The sequence below is a fragment of the Mesitornis unicolor genome, unplaced genomic scaffold (genome assembly GCF_000695765.1).
Source record: "Mesitornis unicolor isolate BGI_N332 unplaced genomic scaffold, ASM69576v1 scaffold12966, whole genome shotgun sequence".
NCBI classification, from domain to species: domain Eukaryota; kingdom Metazoa; phylum Chordata; class Aves; order Mesitornithiformes; family Mesitornithidae; genus Mesitornis; species Mesitornis unicolor.
This window is the reverse complement of record NW_010190344.1, coordinates 3,873-23,676: the sequence shown is the minus strand read 5'-3', so window position 1 is coordinate 23,676 and position 19,804 is coordinate 3,873. Positions and strand designations below refer to the sequence as shown.

Here is a 19,804-nt window from a genome sequence, read left to right as displayed (position 1 = left end):
GGTGGCCAAAGCTGGGCTTCCAGGATCAGGGCAAAAGTCTGCAAGCATTATGTTGAACATGAACTTTGGAGACTGGAGATTTTTGCCCACTTATATTTCAGTTCATGAAAATGACTTTTTGTTATCAGAAGTTGTCTTGATGGCAGCAGAGACTTGTAGTGCAGTTACAGCGCAGACCAATGGAGGAGGCTTTTCTGTAGGCATGGCTGCACACTCTGCACAGCAGAGACCTTAGAGCAACAAGAGCTCCCTTTTGCTGGCTCAATGCTGCTTGCACCATGGCCTTGCTGTCAGAAGAGGTCAAGAAGGAGGAGGCTTGTCCTCAAGATCTAGGTAATGTGGTTAGGCCAGCAAAACTTTATAGCATGCAGCTGGTCTGAAACACGGTGCCTAATGTTACACCATTGGCCACAGCGTGGTCAGCACAGGGAGAGTGCTGAGGCACGGCTGTTGCATGTCTCCATGGTGCTACCTGACAGCTGCACGTAGTGCTGGTAGAGGAGCAGTGACTAAGGTAAAAGGGCGGTTTTGAGCTGTGGTGGCTGCACAGTATGCTTCACAGCCACTTTACATTCAGGCAGTGAACAGGTTTTTTCCGTTTGTAACAGTAATGGATTCCTAAAATCTTCAGGAGATTTTTTGTTAAAGATTAACATGTCTTGTCAAAATTTTACTCTTCAAAGTCTTCAGAATCATCTTGTTGGTAATGTACTAGGAAAAGGGAGAAAGAGATTATATGGATATATGGTTAACTGGCTGATTTGTGTAGTATCATTACTTTCGGATGACTGTAATCACTATATGACAGTTCTCTCCCTTCAATCATTCTGTGTATTTTAGTGTTTCTAGATATCAGACATCCAAGAGAAGCAGGTATATTACACTCTCTCAATACAGAGGTGCATTATTGCATGTTCTTCTTAATGTTTATTAGAAAGCAGGAGTATTATCTGTCATTCAGTGATACACTCACTTGTGTAGCTACACATAACTGGTGTAGCTTGGATACATGAAGCAGTATGAGGAAAATCAGCATATTTCTTCTTAAAGTTGGGTACTACTTATGATTACTAAGCTTTGAGGAATCTCAGTTGTTCTTACACTTTGATTTGCTACATGGTTGTTGCACATGCATGGTGGTACTAAATACGAAAATTTTAATGGCTAGTTTAATATTATCAGCGCAGTTACTGTGGTACCTCACCATGGTGCAATCTGAAATCTTGGCAACCAGAGCAATTAGAAAATCGTGTTTAGGTTTTATGAACGTGAATGTAGTAGCTTGTGCCAGCAACCAGAACAGGAGCTCAAGGGAAAAATAATTAATTTTCTTTTATTACTGCATATTAATGAAGTTATTTTTATTCAGTTTAGCTGTAGCTGCTTTAAAAGTTGACCAGTGTAAATGTTAGTTATGCTTTGAACTAACATGGTTTTGCTTTAACTCAAATGTTAAATATTTTGTACTGGACGCATGACTGCAGGAAAATTGTGAAAGATCTGAAGAGCAAATATGTGTGTGAAATGTCAGTTATTGACAGTTCATGAAAACTGTTTAATTTTGCTCAAGTTTAATCAAAACAAGGTGGAGGATTAAAAATAGCATGGTAGAAGTGGACAGTGTAATGGATAGTTGCATTTGCATATCTGCAAATAAAAGATTCCAAAAGATTTCATAAGGCAATGTGAGTCAACAGAAAATAGAATTTAACTTTCATTGAATGCTGCTTCTTTGATCAAAATATTTGATAGCTCATGGATTGAAGACAGCTGTGTCTTTATTTTTCATAATGAAAATAAATTATTTCTCCCCTGACTTCTGAGATAACAAGAATTAATTTTCACCTCCTCTTTTGGTAGAATGCTCAAAATGAAAAGTTTTAGCATAGTGTCTGGGTTTGGTAAAGAATTTGGATGAGTCAATCTGCTTCTTTTCCGGTTTCTTTTCAAAGTTTTTATTTTATTGAAAGAAGGAAGTAGATGTATAAACCAGGCAGAAAGCTGGAAAGAAGTAAAACCTAAAATCCTTTTTCTGTAGTTTTTTTCTTTTTTTTTTTCCCTTAGTAAAGATCTTGTGTGTTTGAAAGCCAGAGTGCTTTGTTCCAGCCATCAGCTGGTCTTATAAAGATACTGGTGCTTGCTTCTTCTTGTAAGTAAACACTTTAATCTGAGAATGAGGTGGACTTGGGTGTTTAGCTAAGCTGATAAATTTTTAAATTAAATCTAATATATGGCTTTTAATGAACTCTCCTGATTTATTATGAATATAATAAATAATTGCAGCCTGCCTTGAATATATATTCTTCAGAAGATTAATTCCCACATCGTGGATTTATTTATTTATGTTTATGGGTTCTCTTGTCTAAACTCTGCCCTTAGTGAGAAGGATTAAAGGTAACCCTAGTGCTGTAGTTGCAATGGATAGAACTGCATTATTGGCATTTTTTTCCAATTAGGATTCACCCTTTACTGCAGCACAGTGAGAAAAAATAGAGATTCTTATGCTCTGCAGTTCTCTCTTCCACTCCATCACTAAAAACTGTCAGCATGAATGAACATGTATATCTCCACAACAACTTGACTTATGGGATTCCCTTGTAATTGCCTCCTTTATATCATTGTGATGTTTTATTTATTTTCTTTTTCTTTTTTTAGATACAAGTGCTACCATTTCAGATTATACTTACTGGTTGTGAGTATCCTAGTTTTATCTGTGGAATCAGAATCTATTGTCAGTGAATAGAAACACATAGATTTAATTAAGAAGGGAACTAAGTCCTTATTTCATTATCTGTAATGTGGGTGTGCTTCATACAGAAACTAAACTGCAGTTGCAGTGCTTAACAGATTCAATCTTTCAGCTGTCAGGACTCTATTCTGCCTATTAACTCCCATTTATCTTAATAATTCTAGGAAGCCTATAAACTGCAATTAGTTAGTCTGAACATAACTGTGCTCTGTCTTTGATAAGCTTCTGAAAGACCTGAATATTGGCTACCTCACTAGAGAAGGAACATCTTTACTTCTTACCTCACTCACTTTTATTATTAAAAAAAGACAGAAAAAACTTGAAAATTCCTGTCTTATTGTGTCTTATTGTGACTGCTTAGTCTGGTATGTACATTAGTGTCATGTTATTAGAGATCCCTGAAGTAGTGAGTCCATCAGTACGATAATCTCCGTCTTTTTTTTTTTTTCCCCAATCACTTCCATCTCAAAGATGTATAGTTAAATTTGTCCAGTTTCCGTGGTGAAACTGATCTACTTATAGGTCTAAGTGAAAAATCCCACAGCTAATGCTTTTTGGCTCCCAGTTTTCAATACACATACGTGTATTTTTTTATAATTTTCATGTACTATCCACTTTGAAATGAATGCCTGTTTGTGCAGTGCATCATTTTTTCTGCTAGTCACTAGGACACCATACTGGTGTTTATTTTTGTTCATTGCAAAAAATGCTCACTTCAAATTCTGATAATCCTTTGCAAGGAAAAAGTACTGTTTTCTATAATGACTTAAACACCAAATTGAGTTAGTGCTGCATCATCTTTGTGCCGTGTAACCAATGAGTGCATGGGTCTCAGTGCATCTCGGAACTCAAAGCCAGAAGCCGAGCAAAGTCTGAGAAGAGCTGCCATGCTCAGATGGTTCAGACTGTGTTGCTTAACATGTAAGGAAAAGCTTACTTGATGGAGCATTTGTAAACAATTTTAGGTCAAGAGATGATTGGTAATAGTTATGGAGACCAGAGACCATTCACAGGCTTCTGAGATTTAGGAACAAGGAAGGCCAGAGAAATCACAGTGTATAATTTAGATAACCTTGCAAAGGGACAATGAAGTGGGTATAGAGACATGTTAACTTCAGAAATTCAGAGTGGTTTTGACACAGATTGTGTATCCTTTTATTAACTTGCTGTATAACTTGCTTGTACTGCATGGAAACTTGGAGCACCAAGCCAGACAGTGATGAAGCAGAAGTAGCCTGGGAGTTCAGTAGAAAATATGAAAAGTCTGGTGATAGGGACTTCAATAGTCTGACACTTTTCTGTCCTCTTCCATTAAAACGTGGTGATTTTGAGAAGGGTAATCTTATGAAAGCTGAAGCCTGAAATTGTTCTGATACTTGTTCAGAAAGTTTTGTCTTTCCGAAGATTACGTGGCTTAACTGCTAAGACAGGTCGCTCTGCTGCTTTGTTATTACCTCATGTATCTTCTTGTCACCCCATATCCATCTTTTGTAAAAGGTTTTTGCAGGCTGTCTTCATGTTTGAACTTCAGCTCAACTAATGCATGGGAGTATTTCACCTGTCTTTCATTTAATGTGTATATTTACTTTGGATTTCTTTTTTAATAAAAATAAGTGGTATTACTTTCTTCTTGAAATTTGTTTTCTGGGAAAAGTGTTTCAAATCACTTCTTGAGAGATTAGACAGGTAGGAGTAGCATTTGAATAGGAGCAAGATCTAAGACCCCAGGCAGTGCTATGAGTGTACTGATCAGTGTCTATGAGAACATGGCTTAGTTGTCAGGAATGGTATGACATGTTCAGAATTGCCATGGGGACGTTTAATGTTAGGTAAATAATATAACATATTAGGCTACAACTACTTAAAATAGCTGATACCTAAAACATAATTTCCGCAATATGTAGTTAGATGAAGTGATTTTTGAGGGGAATTTTTTTTCAATAAATGTTCTAATGCATACATTGCAGGAAAGTTCTAATGAAAGGCATATTTAAATTTTCAAGCATTTACGCTTGAAACTTGGCTTTAATTGTTTTATGTATCCTGCTGTAGAGAGAATCTGTTAACCAACAGAATTAACCAACAAGATTAGCCAAGCATGTTCTGCTCTGAAGTAGTGTTGAAATGTAATAGCAAGGGGTAACACATATGTTGTGAGGAGAGAAATGTATTTTGTGCATGAGAGAAATGTAACTCTTCCAGTGTGTACAGTCTAACTGGATGAGAGATAGTGATAATATGTAGATTGTGTATGATTTGAATAGGTAACAACTACATTCAAAACAATTGTGATTTTTTTTTTCCCTGTCACAAACAGAAAAAGAGATGAAAAGTATGTTATGAATTATTCCTTCTGCTGTAATACCTCTGATTGGATAGGAGCGTGTTCAATGACTTAATGGCGTTGGTTTTTTTTTTTAGTTTTGGGTTTTTTTGCAAGATTGTTATGGTTTTTTTACACTTCTTGATCTGGAGGAGGGAGAAAATTTTTACCTTAAAAATAATTAAGGAGGTAAAATAAAGAGCAATAAAACTACCTGCTGTAATCATGAGGAGGGCAGTCATCAGTGGGCGTCTTTTTTTTTTGATGGTTTCACCAATACAAAAAGGCCACTATTGTAAATGTTAGACTAAAAATATAATTCACCCCCTGTATGTTACTAACCTTGTGATAAGAACAAACAAAATACAGTGACTACCAGGTTAATTCACAGAATCACAGAATCACAGAACATTAGGGATTGGAAGGGACCTCAAAAGATCATCTAGTCCAATCCCCCTGCCGGAGCAGGAACACCTAGATGAGGTTACACAGGAAGGCGTCCAGGCGGGTTTTGAATGTCTCCAGAGAAGGAGACTCCACAACCTCTCTGGGCAGCCTGTTCCAGTGCTCTGTCACCCTCACTGAGAAGAAGTTTCTTCTCAAATTGAAGTGGAACCTCCTGTGTTCCAGTTTGTGCCCATTACCCCTTGTCCTGTCATTGTTTGTCACCGAGAAGAGCCTGGCTCCATCCTCGTGACACTCACCCTTTAAATATTTAGAAACATGAATGAGGTCTCCCCTCACTCTTCTCTTCTGCAGATCTAACAGATCTAATTAGATCTATTATAAATATAGCAGGTGTAAAATATGCAATATTTTGTAAAATATGTAATATTGCATATATACATTTAGCAATACTTGTATATTAATCCATATAAAAGAAGAGAGAATATTTCAGGAAAAATTAATCATTTAAAAATGTTTGTGATGTATTGCAGAGCTGCTTTCGTGTTAACTGTTTTGTCATTCAGAATAGTAGAAATAACTATGACCTTTGACTTTACATACAAGCTGTGCTTTTTTATCTCCCGATATTTTCTCTAGTACTTTCTGTCAAGAAGATAGTTGGCATGCGTCACAATCATGCTGCACAGAAATGAACTATGAAATCAGACACAGATATTTAATAGCAGCATTTACTACATAATACTAATGTTGTACCAATAGTTAATTACTAGTAATTTCAGTGTACAAAATTATAGTTTATAAAAGATAATTTAAATTTAATTTAGATATTGTTAATGTTAAATTTTGCTTATCCTTGAATTCTGATTTTTTATCTAGCCCAAAAGAAATAACTTTACAACCTAAATAATTGTGAATAGAGTTCTCTCTTTTTGAGCTGCCTACACATTTAACTTAAATAAATATAATTGTTTAGACTAAAACAATTCCAATAATTTCCTGTTCCAATAATTTTCACTTAAAACTGTAAAATAATTTGTAGAACTTGCTTTTTCTTTAGACATGTCAGAATTGCTTTATTTTTCAAGTGTTGATTATATTTTGGACAGTTTGCATCACTTTCTAGTATTAGATGTACATACTGGTTACCTTAGTATACAGGCCTGTTTTATGAATCTGAATCTCAAGTATCCAATCTACACGTGCAGCTTATATTTTCTTTGCTAAAAGGGCAAATCTTGGCTCTAAAATTCTAGGTCTTAGTATTAAAATATGAATTATAGCTATAAAGCTCATTATATAATTTTCTTTTTACTAGTATCCCAGAAAACAATTATTTGTTCAGTCCTGTCTGATTATGTTGCGTACAGCAATTGCAGATGAGATTTTTGGTAAAACATTAAAGCATATACCAAGGGTCTGTTGTACATAACATCTTTTCTTCTGGCCAACCATGTTCTGTTGAAGTGTAGGTCTTCATTTTTAAAAAAAAAATAAAGCAAACCAAGGTGACCTCCATAAGACAGCAGCAGAAGCAGAATCTGTCTTCCTAGTGCTTCTGTCAGCAGCATGGGAAAAATTCTGCTTTTTACATCTAAGGATCACTTCAACATAATAGGTGCAAAACATTTCATTCCGGCTGCCACAAGTACTGCAATTACCAGAAAGGGATTGGGAATTATAAGGACAGGATATGAGGACTCTTCAAAGTGGATTAGTAATGTGGGTGGCAATCAAATAAATTATTTAGTACTTGAGGGATCACATAATTAACCTGAGCAGAAGTTGCACTGCTTTTCTGTTGTATATTAAAAAAAAAAGAAAGATGAAAGAGTAGTTATGTCTTGTAAACTCCAGAAGACAATGTGAAAGGAAGAACCAGCAAACAAACTGATTTGGCAAAAAAAGAATTGAGTTTTTTTAAATAGATGGATATACATGTCTTGAATTATAATTAACTTTATTTTAAACTGCAAATTCATTATGTAACTTGACAGCTTACAGTTCAAGCTTGTTTTGGAAAAAGAAAGTGTATGATTTCTTTAACAATTATTTATTTGGCCTTGATTTCAAAATGGAAAATCAGTAGGAGCATTTTTGTCATATTTTGCTGTATTGTGAAAAGGAAAACATGTTGTGCAAGCTCATGAAAAGTTATGTGACATGTGTTGTGAAGATGCCTTAAAACTACAGCAGTGTCACAATTGGTTTGCTGAATTTCGTTCTGGAGATTTTGATATTAAAGATGCGCTATGCTCAGGAAGGCCAATCAAAGTTGATAATGACAAAATAAAGACACTGATCAAATCCAGTTGGTGTTTAATGGCACAAGAGATTGCTGATAATCTTAACATATGGAAATTGAGCATTCAAAACCATTTAAAACAACTAGGATAGTAAGCTCGATACTTGGGTACCACATGAGCTCGTAGAAATTCATCTCACTAAGCACTTTGACATCTGCGAGTCTCCCTTGAAACATGAAGAAAACAATCCATTTCTGAAATGTATCGTAACAGATGACAAATGGATAATCTGCAACAATGATGACCACAAAAGATCATGAAGCAAGCATGATGAACCAGCTCAAAGTGCTTCAAAAGCAGATATTCACCAAAGGAAGTTGATACTGTCAGTCTGGTGGGATTTCAAAGGTATTGTGTATTTGCATTGCTTCCAAGGAACCAAACCATTAATTTGACGTGTATTGTCGTCAACTGAATAAATTCAATGATGCCATCAAACAGATGCGTATAGAACTGGCGAATCACAAAGATGATGTGTTTCTCCATGGTAGTGTTAGAGCACATACAAGTTTGATGCCTTGTCAAAAATTGTTACAGCTTGGATGGGATGTGTTATTACACTCACTGTATTCGCCAGACCTGGCACAATCAGGCTACCTTTTGTTTCATTCTTTGCAAAACACCTTGAACCCTTCACTGCTGATGAGAATATCAGTTGTTCTTGGAACTGCTTTTTGCTGAAAAAGATAAGAACTTAGAGTGTGGAATCATGAAGTTGCCTGAAAGATGACAAAAGGTAATTGAACAAAATGAGCAATATATTGTTTGTCTTTGTTTTCCATAAAAAGTTTGCCTTCCAAATACCCAGAAAAAAAATGCAACTATTTTTTGGCCAACTCGATAGAAAACTGCTTTTTTTCTCTTTTCTGTATGAGGTTTGGATCAGATTTTCCTCATATTGTAATAGCCACAGCAGAAGTAATTATTAGTATACTGAATTTTAATATAAGTATACTTATTATTTTATCCACATGGTAACTCAACTGAAAATACTTTCTCGGGAAGCCTTCAAAGGCTGAGTATCAGTAATTTGTGTCCAGGAGTGAATAATTTTGACCTTATCTTTGGTTGGAAATTTGGAGTAGCTCTGCTGAATCTTGACTGCAGTGTACTACTCTGCATGACTAAGGCAGAGGGTTGCTGCCCCACCGCGCAGACCACTGTGTTTTGCAAATTTTCTTGAAATGCTTTTCTGCTCTCTGCATCAATGTAGTCTACTGCAGTTTCCTGCTGTAATGCAACTATTTGTTTACTGAGGGAAACATACCTCTTGAATTTCACCTTAAGCATTTAATTAATATTTCTGATAAGCCATGCCTCTCTGTAACAAAATAGTATTAAAAATAGTATTCAAAATAGCAAAAGTAATTACACTCTTTACAAAGGATGTTTACACCTTTACAAAGGGTAATTTTTTTACACCCTTTTCAAAGGGTAATTACAAAGAGAAACCTATGCCATAGTTGCAGAGGCATCTGAACTGAATACACATGAGAGGGACTGGACCACAAACAGTAAAAATACAGTGTATTGGTACTGAGTACACCACCACATACCACATGAGATGGCCATATTCTCTTTTAACAGTTCAGTACTGGTAGGAGTGCAAGTACATTACAGGCATAACAAGCCCAGCTTCTTTGCAGATTGTCCAAAAGAAAAACTTTGTTTTCCTATGTTATAAATTATCTGATGCTTAACTAGAAATAGAACTGTAACAGCAGGTAGTAGTGCCAAAAACATGAGCTAACCTATAAGGACAAAAATTTATTAGTCGTTGCTTGACAAAACATCCACAGTACTGTGTTTTGGCACACTGAAATAATTACCTCCTTCAAAAGTGCTGGAAATAGCTACAGATTTCCTGATTTTTTTCTGTTAGGGTTATTAACAGTACAAATGCTAGATTTGAAAACAGAAGACTTCCTAAATCTTAAAAGACATCTTAAAAATGTTAGATAAGCATTTTTAAGGATCAGCAAATATAGTGTGTATCTCATTGCAAACATTAGCTGTAAGCTCTTCTCTTTCACCTTTGTTCCTCTTGAATCGTTAATTTATTGTATTTGGTGGTTGGTTGTTTTTTTTTTGACTGGAAGGAAGATAAAAAGCTTTTTCCAAGCCTGAAATAAGTGATTTTCATTAAATGCAACGTCAACTATAAAGTTACACTATCTAAATGCTATATAGAAGTGTAACATTAGATTATTTACATTATTTTTTTAAACAGCTGTCTTGGCAATGTTCATATTTTGCTAACGTGAATACTGTAATTATTGCTAAGACATTTAATCATATTATTTATTAAAAGATATCCATAGCTACAGTTGGCACCTATTCACTGTTTAAAATATATACAAATTGTACTAATGGCTTGAAGAGATCATATTTATGTATCTGCCTAAGGGAATAAAAGTTTTGACTAGATTATGTTGTTATTAGCATATTGAATCAAAAATGTGGTTGAGAGCAAAGCCATGGAGAGCTGAGACTCAATAGACTTTTATAACTTTTTGACTTGTATAATGTATATAGAACTAAGGATGAGATAAATCTCCTCATTTTTATATTTCCCTTTTGCATATGTAGCATTTTATTTAAAGGAATCTGAAAATAATTTTATCCATAAATATTCAGAAAGAATATTCTGTGACTTTTAATTAAATTCCTTAAATATGTTGTGATGCAGTGTGAGGAGAAGTCATTTAACATGGAGCAACTAATAATTAAAAGGCAACCAAGTATTCATTTCAAACCTACATGATTCATAGCAATTACTCTCTCTAGTAGCAGAATTTGGCTGACTCATTACTATTATTTATTAGTGGTGTAAACTCACTGTGGGCTGTCTCCTGTTATGTATTGTGCCCTGTACCTCCAGATGGCAAAAGTAATATTGAGTCCCAGGAAGCCTTCAGCAGGGTCAATATTTCGACATCATTTTTTTGTTCTCTTATTCTTGGAACAGTGTCTACAGCATGCTTCTAGATGTTGCCAGTAGCATACTGGGAGAACAAGGGGGAGAAGGCAGCTTACCCAAAGACCTCTCAGCTAAAAGAAAGAGTTATACAACATTTTGGTAATAATCATCAATAACATTATTTTTATCCAGGTATAGTTCAACCTATTGCATAAACATAAGGTCTTTCTTTCAGTGAAACTGTATCAACAGAAAGAGTATTGCAGGTATACCTGAAGGAGAAAAGCCTGCTGCTTTAGTATTTTTTCACTGTAAACAGCAGACAATGCTATCACTTAATCTCAAATTTTCTTTGAACTTTGAATTTGTTCAAACTTTTAATTAGAATGAAACTTAATGGATTGTACAATTTTGAGTCATGTTTCAAAGTCAAAAGGACTTTTGAACTTTTGACTTTCGAAATGTTTTTACTAAGCTAAATCCTCCAGTTCTCTTCAGTTCTGTTAAAACTGTATTTTAATAAGTGTCCAACAGACTTGGAATTAGTACTTCCAGACTGATGTAAATTCATTGCATATTTCATTTGGGCTTATATGTGGCTTTGGATCTGTAGCAGAAATGGTGCTGAAATATTAAAATATGAAGGTCCTCTAGACTCAGAGCAGTAATTCACTAATAAAATCCTTTCAGTCAAAAAGTCCACCAACCCAATATGTGGTCTCCCAAAAGATATATCAACTGTTCTTGGGTAATGTCTTTCTGGTTTTAGAACAAAAGGATGTTAAACATTTATTTCTGGAGTCCCTTTTAGACTGTCAGGGAAATGGAAGGATGCTGATTAATACTCTGCTTAGTGATGTGGTTTGTTTAAAGTCAGAGAAGTATACTTAGTGCTTAATACTGGAGGTAACAAAAAAATTGAAACAGAGTTGTTTACCAAAATCTCAGAAATTCTTTGGAGTGTGCTAAATGTTTCAAATTCTTTTTCAGAGTTTTTATGTTATTTTTAATATTATGAGGGTGGTTTGTTTTGGTTTTTTTTTTACAATAGCTGTTATTAATGTATCTGAAGAGTGTACCTAGGAAATTATTTATGTGTTGAAGGGTTTTTTGTATTCCTACAAGGGAACTTTCAGTCTCCATGGTGAGCATTAGTAGTTTGAGGATGCATGTACTTCTGTAGGGTGTAACTAAGGAAGTTCTAGGAACTTCTATAGGGTGTTCACGTTAATAGTTAAGAGCTTAGACAAATATTTAGTATTAATTTAAGTTAATATGGTGTATGATTAGGCAAATCACCGTATTTGTACTTATTTTGAACTAATGTTTATAGCAAAAGTTATGTAGGGATTAAAATCTCCAGCATTTTATGGTACTGTATTTTCAGCTGTTTTACAGCACTTTTATTTAGAGAACCTTAGAAATAATAAGAATGCACAGGCTAACCATTCCTTAGTTTTTGTCAACATGCAGCTGATTTCAATTTTGTGTTTTGAGAGAGAAAAGCTGCAGCTTCTGAAATGTTGATTTAGAAAGATATGTTTTATTCAGAAGAGACACCAAAGGCTCACAGCTCTGGTATTATCTGGCCTCTTCATATTAAACAAAAGAGGTCCACTGTCAGAAAGTATTACTGAAACATGTACACAAGGGTTGCACGTTAGTTCTCTTTTTACAGGGATGCATTTTTACTTGTATTTACATGTGCGTTTAAGCATTGTATGCTGATTAGCAATTTGTCTTCTAAATTTCCTGATTTGTGCCAATGAATGGAAAATTATGTGTGCAGAAATAGTTGATGAGGTGGATATTTACCATGTCCGGCTTCATCCTTTTCAATGGTTTTTTTTTTTTCTTTTATTATCTAATAGCGTAAAAATAGAGGTCTGAAGTCTTTGTGTTTCCAAAAATGTGATTTGTAATTCCACAAATGTAGGAGAATATGTACAAAAGCCAAATAAGAAAGTAGTTGTATGCTGTCATTATTATGGTCTTACTTTAGCCATTTTCAGAGATAGGACAAAAAGTACATTTCAGTGTCCCCAAGAAGAAAGTGAGAATTGTTCCATTACTTTCATGAGTTAGGCATACAGGCTTTACACTATCAAAGCTAAATTCAAACAGTAAAAAAAAAATGTATCATTGACATCAGTATGATAAAAAAAGGAAAATTGCTCATTTCCTGTGAAGTTGCAGTTTTCTATGTGAGTTATATGAAGTTAATCTTTCTTTATATTTTACTATGTACTCCTTTTATTTGTTATATACTTAGTTTCTCCAGTGCTTAAAAGCTCCTTTTTCTACTTGTATTTTGTTGACATTCAGAACAAGCTGTGCCAGATTCACTTGCTGTTTTTGGAATCTGTTCTTGAACAGCTCTCAGTTAATATTGCTGCCTATAAAGATACATATCCTACATGTTATTTCAAATATGTGGTTTGATTTGGTATGTTTACACAGTTTTGGTGACTACTTTACTCCCTTACTAGAGTTAAGATGGGTGTCATCTCTCTGTGTCTCTAGATGTGACATCAAAACACATTTAATTCCCTTTACATGTGTGAAATTAATTACTTTCCTGTATTGCCAAATATGAAATGTTGTGAGTATTTCACTGGAAGTATGAAATTCTGTTACCATTCATGAGGAATGCTGAATTAGAGAATATTGTAGAACAACTATGTTTTTGTTACAAATAGTTTTTGAACTTACTTTTCTAGAAAGCTTTAGTTTGTTTGTTTGGGTTTATTTTCTCAGGGTTTCTGTTTGTTTATCATAATTTTTCTGGATTCTTTTGTATGTAACAGGAAATATAATTGTACTGTTTTTAATGCTATGAATAACTGCCATGTACCTGCCTTCATCTCTCTCTCTGATGTTCCAAGCAGCTTCCCTAGCAAATTTCATGCAAAAGGGTACACAAGAGGATTTACCATGACTATGTTAAGTTCTTTAAGGGGAACACAGAGCAGCTTACTGCCTTGTCTTTCATTTTTTATTCTTTCATGAAAACAAAGTCTTTTTCTTTTAAGATTTTGAATATGGGCTTCCCAGTTTGCTTTCCTTGATGCTGAGATTTTGTGACCTTGTTAGATTCCCAAGTCCAGCATTTTCTTAAGTTGCCATTTATACATTTATGTCCTGCCTAACTTGATGTTCAGTCTACTTCGAAATGTCAAAGTACAATTTAGTAAAGCCTATCATTGAAAATGGTGTGTTTCTGAATTCATTTATGTACAGAGGGTAAGATTGAATTAATGGCTCCAAAGGGTAATATTAGTTTCTGAAGTTACTAGTGTATTCTTTTGCAAATACTTTCTGGTGACAACAACTGCCTGTGGGTTGTTTTCTGTTATTTATTGAGTTGGGATGTGTGTAAGTTTGCTTAGGATGATTTTGATTTTTTAGATACCTTAACACTGTCATATCTTACACTAACCTTGCCATTTGCTGGTGCTGCAGGGTGGGTGATGTAGCTCTCTGAGTTGCTACTATAAAAGTTGTCTCCTGAAAGCTGAACTTTGAATCTGCCTGAAAGTGTGTATTAACTCAAATATCAGATTAATCCCTAGTGCTATGCTAGAATATCCTTGCATAAACAGACATTATTTATTAATACAGCTTCAGATATGAAGATGCTCCTGGATACACTGTAACACTTTTATCGTAACTTATTAGTGGTGACAGAAGGGCTGCTGGATGTAGCCAGCTATTTGTGTCTTTGTTTCCTTGTGTAAGATTATTACTCTTTGTTCTATAGATATTTGTCATGTGTTTGATTTTTTTTAAACAACAAACAAAACCCAAACAAATTCCAAGACAGAGGGCTTGCATAGCTGTGGTTTTATGAAACAGCTACAGCTTAAGTATTTTGAAAGTCCATGAAGCACTTTGGCTAGAAAAGCTTCTGTGTTTTTTCTCAAGCATAAAGAGGAGTCGGTGATATACCCATATAATGAAGGTGAGAAACTGCAGGATATTGTGGATGCTAAAAGCTATACGGGTTCAAGCAGGAATAGGCATGCTTTCAGTAGATAAATATGTTAAGATCTACTTAATGAAAAATCTGATAAGAAGTCCTTGAGTTAGAAATTGTTTGAGATTAGGGTAAGTTCCTACAGAAACATTTATTCTATTCTTGTCTTGCCTGAGCACCTGCTTCTTTGTAATTTTTCACAATATTGTACTAAGTAAGCAGACCACTTGTATCTCCTAATACAGCTCTTCTTTTGTTTCCTATTTGCAATTTTTTGGCTTACACAACTCTATAAACATTTCTTTAGTTTAAATTTGGTTAAATTTCTCCTTTCTCTGGAAGCTATATTCACTGGGAATGGGGATGGGGATTGAGATGGGAACGGGAAGCAAGGGGGTGCAGTGCAGGGAACTTAGCTGTGACAAATGCAAAAGATATGACCATGGATGACTGAAGCTGGAATATAAGCACTTGGGAACAGAGTCTTACATTATGCAGCTTAAACTGTAGAGGAAAATACTGTCTCTCTCACAGTTAATGGGGACCTTCCTTTCATTTGTTGCTAGCTCTGTGGTAGTTCAGGATTTACGGGCAAAGTTTTGGTGGGGGAAAAAGCTTAATTGCATCTTTAGTTATACTGAACATTTATGTCTGTTTCCTAGTTGTTATGTTCATAATTAACCTTAATCCTTAAAATTAAACCTGGCAAGGGAGGTGAAGGACAAGAAGAATGGCTTCTTCAAGAACATCGGAAGCAAAAGGAACGCTAGAGGAAATGTGGGCCTGCTACTGAATGAAGTGGGTGCCCTGGTGACAGAGGGTGCAGAGTAGGGTGCATAGAGGAGTGTGGCCAGTAGGTCAAGAGAGGTTCTCCTTCCCTTCTACCCTGGAGAGGCCACATCTGGAATACCGTGTTTAATTCTGGGCTCTCTAGTTCCAGAAGGACAAGGAACTACTTGAGAGAGTCCAACACAGAACCACTGAAATGATGAGGGAACTGGAGCATCTCCCATATGAGGAAAGGCTGAGTTAGCTGGGTTTGTTTAGCCTGGAGGAGACTGAGGGGGGAATCTCATTAATGCTTATCAATATCTAAAGGGCTGGTGTCAGGAGGATGGGACCAGACCCTTTCTCAGTTGTGCCTATTGACAGGACATGGGGCAATGTCCTGACAATCTAGTACACAGGAAGTTCACCTTAAACATATGGAAAACTTTTTTTACTGTGAAAGTAACAAAACACTAGACCAGGCTGCCCAGAGAGGTTGTGGAGTCTCCTTCTCTGGAGACATTCAAAACCCTCCTGGAAGTGTTCCTGTGTTATCTTCTCTATGTGATCCTGCTCTAGCAGGGGGATTGGACTAGGTGATCTTCAGAGGTCCCTTCCAACACTTACCATTCTGTGATTCTGTGATTAATTTCTTGGAGTCAGCTAGAGAAATCCAGCCCCATCCCCACGGGACACCTAATACTGTTGTCCATTAACAAGCCAGAAAGCAGGCTGGAATGAGCTGCTGTCCTTGTTCATTCAGGAATGTCGGCAGATCCTACAGAGCTTGAAGCCTCAGGTTGTAGGTGATGAGGGAGAAGTGAGCATCTCTGCAGAGCTCAGTTCTGGTTAATGATCAAGGAGCTACCCAGGCTATAAGAGGATGTCTCTCTCGTACTTGTCCATGTGAATCAAGTCCTGTTTTATTCCAGAACTGAAAAATGGACAGATTCTGCACAACTAGAGCAACTTTTTTTTTCCTACATAATCTCTCCCTTACTTCCAGAGGAAGTAATTTTTAAAATGGAGGCTATTTTTTCAACTTACTTCTTTTCTTTTTTATTGAACTACATCAGTTTCACCGTGTTAGTCACTGGTTCTCTGTTACTTCTTCATCTTACTTGAATTTTTCCTTCTGGGACAACAAAAAGGCAAAAGAAAAAAGTAACAGTAAACAGAATCACAACTTGTGGTGGAAATAAATCTGGACAGATAAACTGTGTTATGTCGAAGCCATTTTGTGCTGTTTCCGTGTTTTACTGATGGGTAGGTGACAAAAAAAATCCAATGTATACTACACATTTGCCCAGAGGGCAGTAGATAAACACTGTACTCATTGAAATTCAAGGACAGTTCATAACAGACATTCCTGTTACTCTTGAGAAAATTTTTGCATTCTCAGGAAGACAGTTTGAATGGATGCAAAGGGTCTTGCAAAGGGTCTTGCAATGTGTCTTGTCACCAGGGTCTGCCATTTTATGACACACATGTGCTGCATAATTACAACTATATCTTCACAGCACCAGTGGAATATCATCTTTAATGCGTCAATCTCAAAATAATAAACACCAGGTTTTGTTTCTTTAGAATTACATTGCATGGAATACATTTATTTTGTACAATCTGGAACAGGGACAACTGTTGTTGCACATGAGATCTAAAGCAAAAAAGTCATCATTTGTGATTGGTTCTACAGAACAAAATACATAAAATTATAAGAATTTTTTCTGTGTCTTAAAATAGCATTGAAATGCATTTTTGTTACTTTATTTTCTTCTCTATTGGGAATTTGATCTTGGAAATTGTGAGTGTATTTTATTAATGTAAGGAAGACTTCATATATTATTTTGATAATCTGCATGAGATTTGTCCATAGCTAATTATGCAATAACCACTTCAGTGGTCCATAGCTGTCTTTATCCTCGCCTGAGCGATGCTAGTTTCTAAGGTCCTGTATGATTATAGTTACCTTTGCGGGGGACTATCATGGTAGAAAATAGAGGAAAGGAAAAATCAGGTTTTGTTGGAATAAGCCAATTGTAGAAGAAAACAGTTTTTGTTCTTGGTTCTTTCACTATAGCTTTTATTAAGAAATGTGAAGCAACCAAATATTATCACTTAGTATTATCTAATACTGTCATACAGGCCATTGTGCAGTCACATGTATAAGCTATCTAGTGCTGCTCCTGTGCCAAGCATCCTTACAGATATGTTTCTTCTTTGGCTCTTGGCTGCAGCTTTTTTAATTTTTTTTAATCCTTTTAATTCTTTTTTGTGTTTCTTTGCTTGCCAAGGAGTTTCTTTGGTTTATGTTGCACCAATCCATTCTGTAGCTGTTATAATTTATGAAAAGATTATATATTGGATTCCAGAAGAGGATTCAGTAATATATTTTACCATATGTAGGCAGGCCCTATTGTTTACACAAATCCATACTAAACTTGCAGTGGGGTGCTTGAATTTCAGGCTTAGCAGTCAGAACATGACTGTCCTTTCCATGTGCCTTTAAATTCACTGTTTCATTTTAAAAAGTTCTCTCTGCCTTGGTTTGCATATGTAAAATAAGGTGATAATGTGAGGTCTTACACCTGTAAAATGTCTTTCTTGCTATGAATTTTTCATTGTCTTAGTACAAATGTGGTTTATCTGCCTTTATACTGAAATTTCGAAGAGTGGTCATGAGGTGTACCCTGGAGATGTTTGGCATCTGACAGTTACCAGAGTTCAACTATACCTTTCAACTTCTAGACTAATATTTCAAATCCTGATTATTTGGGGAAATTAATGTCTGTCTTTTAAAAGTATGATTTTTCTTCATTCTCTATTGGAGAAAAATCAAAATACTAAAATAGAAACTGAAATGCAACATCGTATTGGTCTTTGAATAGTGAATGGGTGAGTGACTGTTTTGGTCTTGGAAAGAAATATTATTGTACTTTTTAAAAAAATGAAAGTTCTCTTTCTGAATCATGGTTATATATATGTTTACAGTTTTTGGAAGAAGGAAGGCACTTAAGTGAATTGTTAAATATTAATTTTTATGCATTTTATATTAAACAGCCCTTAGCTACAGTAAGAGCCGTAGAAGCTAAAGTGCTCTTTTGTTCTATGGTGGTTTTGCTTTCATTATTTACTGTTTACCACTGGGCACATAATTGAGTTACTGATTTGACCAAATAAAGAGTCACTGCCTTCAGTAGTTATTTTCACTTTTTTTGCAGTTAACATATGGCTTATAGTCCTCAAAAATAGTCTTGCTTTGAAAACAGTAGTATTAGGACCAAACTATGGAAATCAAGAAGTCAAAATGAAGGTGTCAAAAGAGTAAGCAGGATTGGTTTGGTGGCACAACTAGGGGCATCTAGTCTCATTTCGTATATACTTGGGTGCCCCCTCCAGCTCTCCCTCCAGAACATCACGAATTTCACCTATAGACACCAAGCAATAGCACAAGCTTTTTGTTCACGCACCAAAGCACCTAAGTTAGCTAGTAACATTTCAGCTGCTGATACCTTTATGTATCTCTTGTGAGAACGTAAAGGATAAAGATCAGTTTTTACATCTGTGCTTACTTCCTGTGTTGTGTGTTATAGTTATCTGTAGATTATAACTACAGTTGTTCAACTAGGTACTGAGTGAAGTGCATTTTTCAGGAAGGACTTATAATTGTTGTATGACAAATTTTCACTACCTAGTAAAGGCACCATCTGTTGCATGTCCTATGAAAAATTCAGTAGAAAAAAGAGTCTAGAAGACTAGAAGAGATCTAACATTGTAGAAACTGCAAACAGAAATATGGGAGGTAGAGGAAATCCTGGAATAAAATGCGTGAGTTAATAAATGCTTGTAACTTTGGAAACGAAACTACTTTTCTTCTTTTCTTGCAGCAAATGCGATTTCTGGATTGCTACAGAGGATCTCATATCTAAAGAAAAATATTCAGAAAAGGAAGTCTAATACAAGAGTTGCTTCTCAGTATCTTATTTATGTTAAAGAAATTTCAAGAATGTACCAAACTTATGATTGTAGGTGTATAATACCACCTATACAGAAATGCATATTTAAATCTAGACTGTGTGAAAGGTCAGAGCTAAAAGATATTCTGCAGAAGATTTGAATTCAGAAGCTGTCATGTAGAAGCTAAAGTTAAATAATTCAATCTCCTCTTGCACTGAAAGGAAAAGCATAGTATTGAAGACTTACAGTTCACTTACAATTATATTGCCAAGTAAACCCTAGAGGGAAAGAAACAGAATTTTATTCCAGTGTTTCAAGTTGTATTTCTTTTGTATTAAGGTGATAAGCTAGCAAACTAGGCATAATGATAATGATAATAATAATAATAAATATAATAATT

General features: G+C 35.3%; 1 protein-coding gene across 1 annotated transcript in view; it reads left to right on the top strand.

The window, feature by feature from the left end:
- The first annotated feature begins 278 nt into the window (after positions 1–278).
- PRR16 (proline rich 16) overlaps positions 279–19,804 on the top strand; it is a 20,585-nt gene continuing 1,059 nt past the window's right edge. The window contains exon 1 of the mRNA XM_010186379.1: positions 279–341. Coding sequence (XP_010184681.1) covers positions 279–341 — 63 coding nt within the window. The remainder of the gene's footprint in view (positions 342–19,804) is intronic.